Genomic DNA, 6,702 nt, shown 5'->3' with positions numbered 1-6,702 from the left:
AAAGTTATGGATCCGGAGATATAATCGTATAAATGACGTAACCGACAAATCGTACATTTTTATCGACTCGCACAATTTTCTAAACCTATTAGGACAAACTAGGGCTCATTTTGAAGCTACAATGTGGTCACAGCCCACGATCAAATGGGTTATGGAGAATACATCCGGGTCTGGATTTACATAATCATATAAATAACGCAACCGACACATCGTGCTATATTTTCGAAGATAACTCAACCGATTTCGACAACTTTGAATCGGTCATGGTCACAGATCACGTTCGAATGTTTCCGGAGAAATATGAAACGAATTATACTCTACATAATAGTTCAGTAGGTTTCTATTAGGAACAATTTGACAGATTGAGAGTTTTCGGAACAAACCGAACTCCAATGTAACCTCTGAGATTTTCTAGTTTTCCGGACAAAACCTTTGGTCTTCTGGTCACAGCAGCAAATACCCTCTCAGATCATGTATTTGCGAATTTATTCCCAAAAATGAATTTGATTCTGGAAGGGGCAATTCATCAAGCTTTCGCCTTGTGAACTTCTGGTCCTGGGAGCTGTCTAAAGTCGACCGTGACGTTGGTTTCCTAATCCATTAGTATGTACCATATTTTTTACTAAATTTGCGATCGGGCATACCAGGCAGCTTCACTCCACCGTTCAATTTGAGGTTTTCGAGTCCTGTACTATTTGAGCTCGCTTCATACGGTGGAAAATTCAACAGTTTAGTCAGCTTGGATGCGAAACGCGTCACAATTTTTCCAGATTTTATTCACAAACTCTTCTTGCATTGTTACTGCCGAGAAGCTCCACGAAAGCCATGATGCAAAATTTGACATACTCCGATCTGGATGAAACTTTTCATACGTCTTCTGTATAGTATAACCCATTTGTTTGGCAAGAATGGAAATATCGATTCGACTGAAGATTGATTTTTTAAAAAGGCGTAAATACTTTTGCATACACTTTCCTCAAATCGTTGTTACTAGGGAATTTTTACTTGTACAAAAACGTGTCCAAGAAATAGTTGTAGAAAGTCAATCGTGCACTGTAGTTAAATATATTAAAAACTGGAAAAAAAAGCTACGCATCTTTGTTCTTCTCGTTATATTTTTGTTTTAGACTTGTTATTGAAACTAATAGTTAAAGTTGATTTGACTATTACATAAGAAAATAATTATTAAATTTATTAAACGAGAAGAATTCACAGTTGGACATTTAAAAATATTAAGTTTTTAATGGAAATCAATAATTTAAACACTAGAATATGATTCTACAGATTTGCTCATAATGACGTTTTTTTTTTCCTAGAATTGCTGTGCGTACAAATCGAGGATTGCTATGGCCAAAACATGGACGTCAAAAGCTCCCGATACCGTTCACTAGGACCGCTGCAATAAGCAAAACAGTTCATCCCGTTACTAAGTTGGCCATGCTTTAGTTCCAATCAGGGCCGTGTCATTTCTTCATTTCGCCTTCGAGGCAATTTTGCAGAACCATAATTTGTGTTGCTGTATGCGATCTTGTCGCTCATTCCATGCTCCACTAAGTCAACGGAACTAACTGGGTAAACAGGGCAGAACGAATAAACCAAGACCGATGTGAACGCTGCGAGAGAGGGCTGTCCTTAGCAGTGGCCGGCACTTCCGATGGCGGATCACTGACGTATTTGTTGTTTTATCCTGAATCGACTATGACAGGGCGGTCATGTCCTTTTTCGGGGACCGCGAATCCTAACCCCGAATAGCTTTTGTGATTCTAAAGGGGTTCGCGATATCAAAAAATTGGGAGTCAGTGCTAGTTATGATTCGATCGAGAAATCAATACGTCGTTATTCAGAATAAAGGTGATTAGGTGTACTGAATTTTCAGTGCGCCAAATAGACGTCCAAGCGAAGTATTCAAGTAGAAAAGATTATTTTGTTCATTTATTTCCCAAAAATCGAAATTCAAAAATTGTAAAAAGCCTTCTTCTGCACAATAATGAAATACATTAGAAAATAAATTCCCATCCAGTGCAAGCACTTTTGTTAACCAAGTGGCATCCTCATAAAACTATTGAGGCTTGCTGCAGCCGAATCGAGATGATAGTCCCATGCATTTCACAAGCCATCGTTCCTAACCTCCAAAGAACACTGCCCGTCCTCCTGGTCATCCTTCTTTGCGCACCCATCGGTAGATTCCCCTTCCAGTAACTGTATTGTCGACGTTTTCAGTGAATGTTTTGATTCAAAAATTTCGACACTTTCTCCGGCCGTCTCCTTTATGGTTGTGATAACATCGCTGTCCGACACGTTCAGCTTGGACTGAACATCCAGAATATCACGAGAGTTCCTAGTCGATGACCGAGCTTTCGCAAGAGCGTCGAACTCGTCCATGTTCAGCGCTCTAAGCTTGGGCACATTCATGAACCAATCGCTAATTAAAATCTCGGCCACCGACCATCGAATGATGGGATTTGGCTCCAGCAAATTTCCTACCAACGACTTGACCTGACTGGACAGCTTGTGGCGCACCCTCGATCGGAACTGCCACTTTCTTGCCATTTGTTGTTCGAACACCATCTTCGTTTTTCCTTTGAACGGCATTGATTTGTTTAGCATCACGTACAACAGCACACCGTAGGCCCACATATCGGAAGCCCTCGCATCGTACGGTTGTCCCTTCAATATTTCCGGGGCAGCATAGTCGAACGAACCACAAAACGTACTGCTCAGGGTCACCATCCCGTCTTTCATAATATGTCGTGCAAAGCCGAAATCACTTAATTTAACATTGAAGTTTGTCGTTATGAGAATGTTTTCACACTTCAAGTCCCGATGGGCTATTCCCGCTTCGTGCAGGTACTGCAAAGCCAGGGCCATCTGTCGGCTCCAGATACGGGACTGGTTCTCTCCGATGGGTCCGTGCGCCAGCACGAACGTCAGCAGATCGCCCAACTCGGCATAACGCATGAAAATGAATATTTTGGAGTGACACTTAACGATCGCCTGAATCCGAATGATGTGCGGATGGTGAACTCTCAACAGAACCTCCAGCTCCCGGGGTAGAAACTTGCGCTTGAACTTGGTACTGCAAAGCATCATATCGATTAGCTTGCAAGCCAACTTCTCCACCGTATTGGTTTGCTTGTTGGTGTATTCCGTAAGATAAACCTTCCAAAGAAAGCAGATTTTCAATGACATTTAGTTGTTCAAACTTCAGTATGATGCTAACCTTTGAAAAAGTACCTTCACCGAGACGTGCGACAAACCGATATCCCAGCGTTCGGATGTGTTCCTGTGCTGTTTTCCTTTCGGTTACGGATTCTACGTTCGAACACATAATTTAGTATACATTCTAATAATTTGGACCGATTTCGAAACACTAGTGACTATGTTCGTTCGATTATGGCAACATATTCGAATACATATTTTGTTTACTGAATTCAAAGGCCTGCCTTGATGATGATCGATCCGATTTCATCGGATGCATGCACTGAAACAAAAAATCCCAAATAATGACATGAACCCGATTTAATAACAAACCCATTGAAGTCATGTATATCATCCAATGAAAATTATGTCCAAAGCACATAACATTCATATCAATTTTTCATTTTTCATAGTTTCATGAAAAAACGATTACAAGGCTTATTTTTTCACTCCACAAAACTTTTCGTGTTCGTTTTGGGCCCCATAAAACAGTGCAAAATTTTAGCTCGATCGATGAAACTATATTTTGTGCCCGAGGTTTAAGATTTCTATGGGATTTAGTGTGAGAAAACTTGAACTAGGAAAAATTTTAAGACAGAATTTTTTTCTTCTTCATCTAAAGCTCCCATCTTGCAATCAATTGACGTTTGGTAAGGAACATATTTTACCTATGCTGGGACAAATTCCATCAAAAACAAAAATTACGATTTTTGTTAATCGCGATACGCTTCTCAGACTGGCTTTCTGTGCACTGATGCAAATAAAAAGACCAAAATCGACGACACGACCAGGCACTCCGAAGAAAAATCAGAATAGAAAGTGTTCGTGAGCGATTTACCGCCAGTTACCAAAAATATATCGACCCCTTGTTAATGATTGAAAAAAATGTTTCCAGCAACACTTTTCTTGTTGCTATAAACTAGTTACCAAGGAACTTTTGCAACACAAATAAACAAATACAAAGTATCCTTCAATCAGATTAATGAAGTTTTCGCAGGACTTTGCACGCAATTTTTGGCAATATGATTAAATAGGTGAGTAAAAAACTCCGTTGTTTAATACTGATCGACATTACATTATTGTAAAAAAGTAGAAATAATAAAAATCATATTTTTTCTTTGTATGTTTGCATCAGTGCTCTATAGTCAATAGCCTTTACCGTCAGATACGATTATCTGCTAGAAAGCACATGCAATAAATCGAACAGAATGCAGACTACGACCATGGCAAGACACCGTTTTTTCTGATACGTACAAATACTACACATCCACGATAACAGCTACTCAAGCCGGAGAAATTCACTGTTCAAGAACCCATTTTCAAATATAAAACATCATAGACCCAAGACAATTCCTGCGTAACATACACATATTGGGGTTAGAACTGAAATTTTTCACAAAATCACATTAAAGTACAAACACCAAACACAACCCTGTGGCACAAAGAACCAGATACAATGGTCATTCACTGAGATGAAATCTACCTTACAATTCTTTGTAATTTTCTAAAAAATTTTTATTTTATTAAATGACTAACAATAACAATTTAGAGTTTCTTGTTGTTTACTGTCTTGTGTATTGATTACTAAGCGTTGAACGTTTATGTTGAATGATATCCGGAGAGCTCAGTTTCGTAAAACTGATAAAAACCGTTTAAATTGTGCCACAATAATTCGAAATTCCATTGAAAAGAGTAAATTTTTTTAGTTTCACAATAATAATTAATTATATTCTTTAAGTGATGATAAACAATTATAGGTTATATTAAATTTAGCAATTTAAAAAGGCTTCTTCCAATATTTTTTCGCATTACTATGAAAAAACGTTTTTGATTTCGTATAAATCCACGGGATCAATATTATGCTTCGCATTATCGTACATAGGAATCCGATCAGTTCGACTACTGGGTCGTAGTTGAGGATTTATTTCCCGAGCAAAACTAGAATTCCAATGTTAACAAATTTACTTTCTCGCACATGGATTTCTCCTGCTCTCCTCCGTGGACAAGATGAGACCTACTACTTCTTTCATACCAAAGTGTATGATCTACAATATAAAAAATCGAGTTAAGGTCCGTAACAAAATGGTAATTCAAAGCTAATACCTACGAATGTGTCATTTTGGTTACATTTTTGTGATAATTCTGGGCCCCGGTGATAATATTAAATATTGAATATTTTCTACCGCTTCCGATTCACATAAATCTTATCTCGTTCTGATTATCAAAACTTACGTGTTGTTTTTCTTCTGAGATTTTTTTAAATATATTCCAATGAAACAACATACGTAACCATGGATAACTGTTATTTTAAATCAACAGTTTTCGACAATTGTTGCCAGTTTCAATAAATTTTCAAGCAATTTCGTTTTGACATTACCAGTTACTGCGGGGTAGTTAAATTTGCGATACAGTTTTTATAGACGAGTGGCAGGTCGTGTCGTCGCCAAAACTATCGCCTTCTGCGGCAGCTATAATTATTCTAAGGCTCGTTAAGAAATAAATGGAAATGTAAGGATTGCGATTAGTTGAGAACGAATTACTCGGATGAAGTAATTTTTTGGGTGTTAGGCCTCAGTGAAGCATGCCTGATTGGGAAACATTACCAGTTTCGCTCGGCGCGTTGTACAAACATCCGGTAAGTGAATATTAGGGTATATTTCCAAAGCGAGGATTTGATTACTCAGAGTTTTTCACACAGAATTTGAACGCATAGAAAATGCTTGAAATTCACAACCGAAACCTTATCAAGTGGATCGACAAGATGTTTGTATCGAGTGGAAGAAAAATGGCATCACCACCTGAAACTGACTCTCTTAATGACCAACAAAAACCTTATCGATTATGTTAAAAACCGACCTTTCAAGAATCTATTACAGACCACAATCTAATAAAACTCGGAAGATTTGACGCTCTCGTCTATACAGCTACGCTGAAAAACTCGTCGAAAGTATACCTCGAAGATACCAGGCAATGATTACAATAATTATTAACTGATGGAGCCAAAGCCATTTCTATGCATTGCACTGTCAAGAATGATTTCATGAAATTACATTCTAGATAGTCGCATCTTCTTTATTGCTGAACAGACCGTGAAAAAGGAAATCTACAGGGTGGGCCATTAAAAGTAGAAGCATCGGGCAACCCAATAGCTTTCGACAGCATTGTCAGATCGACTAATGACATACCGCGTTGGAAACGTCATTCCAACACAATTTTACCTAGGAACAGTGCACACCAAAAGAACGCGCTTAAATTGTTCAGCTTTGCATTCAAAAAACATTTAAAAAAAAGGCGGGCGGGTAATGTCACAGACATAATTGGATGACGTGAATACGAAGTCAGTTTCTCTGACGTTAACGATTCTGAATTTTTTAACTGAAATTCAGGAACCGAATTTTTGACTCGAATGCTAGAATTGATACCTGAAACTCAATTTCGATGTTAGGTTTGGGTATTGAATTCTGAACATGAACTCGGTAACTGAGTTCTGCATAGTTAAATTCA

At 38.2% G+C, this 6,702-nt stretch overlaps 1 protein-coding gene across 2 annotated transcripts; it reads right to left on the bottom strand.

Annotated features, from left to right (window-relative positions):
• Positions 1 to 1,896: 1,896 nt before the first annotated feature.
• Positions 1,897 to 3,396, bottom strand: LOC131436064 (testis-specific serine/threonine-protein kinase 3-like). Of its 2 annotated transcripts, none has more exons than XM_058604523.1 (2): positions 3,221 to 3,396; positions 1,897 to 3,159 (listed from the first exon to the last, which is right to left on the bottom strand). In XM_058604523.1, exons 1-2 carry the CDS (start codon positions 3,326 to 3,328, stop codon positions 2,107 to 2,109), a joined length of 1,161 nt encoding a protein of 386 aa, XP_058460506.1. In that variant the 5' UTR covers positions 3,329 to 3,396; the 3' UTR covers positions 1,897 to 2,106. The 2 variants fall into 2 exon arrangements, with proteins under 2 accessions (XP_058460506.1, XP_058460507.1); XM_058604524.1 differs by having other exon boundaries at positions 3,235 to 3,368.
• Between the last annotated feature and the right edge of the window lie 3,306 nt (positions 3,397 to 6,702).

Source organism: Malaya genurostris, chromosome 3 (genome assembly GCF_030247185.1).
Source record: "Malaya genurostris strain Urasoe2022 chromosome 3, Malgen_1.1, whole genome shotgun sequence".
NCBI lineage: Eukaryota > Metazoa > Arthropoda > Insecta > Diptera > Culicidae > Malaya > Malaya genurostris.
Note: the sequence above shows the minus strand (reverse complement) of the source record. Positions and strands in the feature narration are given on the sequence as shown.

Coding starts and splice junctions, on each gene's coding strand:
- LOC131436064 (XM_058604523.1), bottom strand. CDS start 3,328: ATGTGTTCGAACGTAGAATCCGTAACCGAAAGGAAAACAGCACAGGAA. Junction 3,160..3,220: donor GTGAAGGTACTTTTTCAAAG/GTTAGCATCATA, acceptor TTTCTTTGGAAG/GTTTATCTTACGGAATACAC.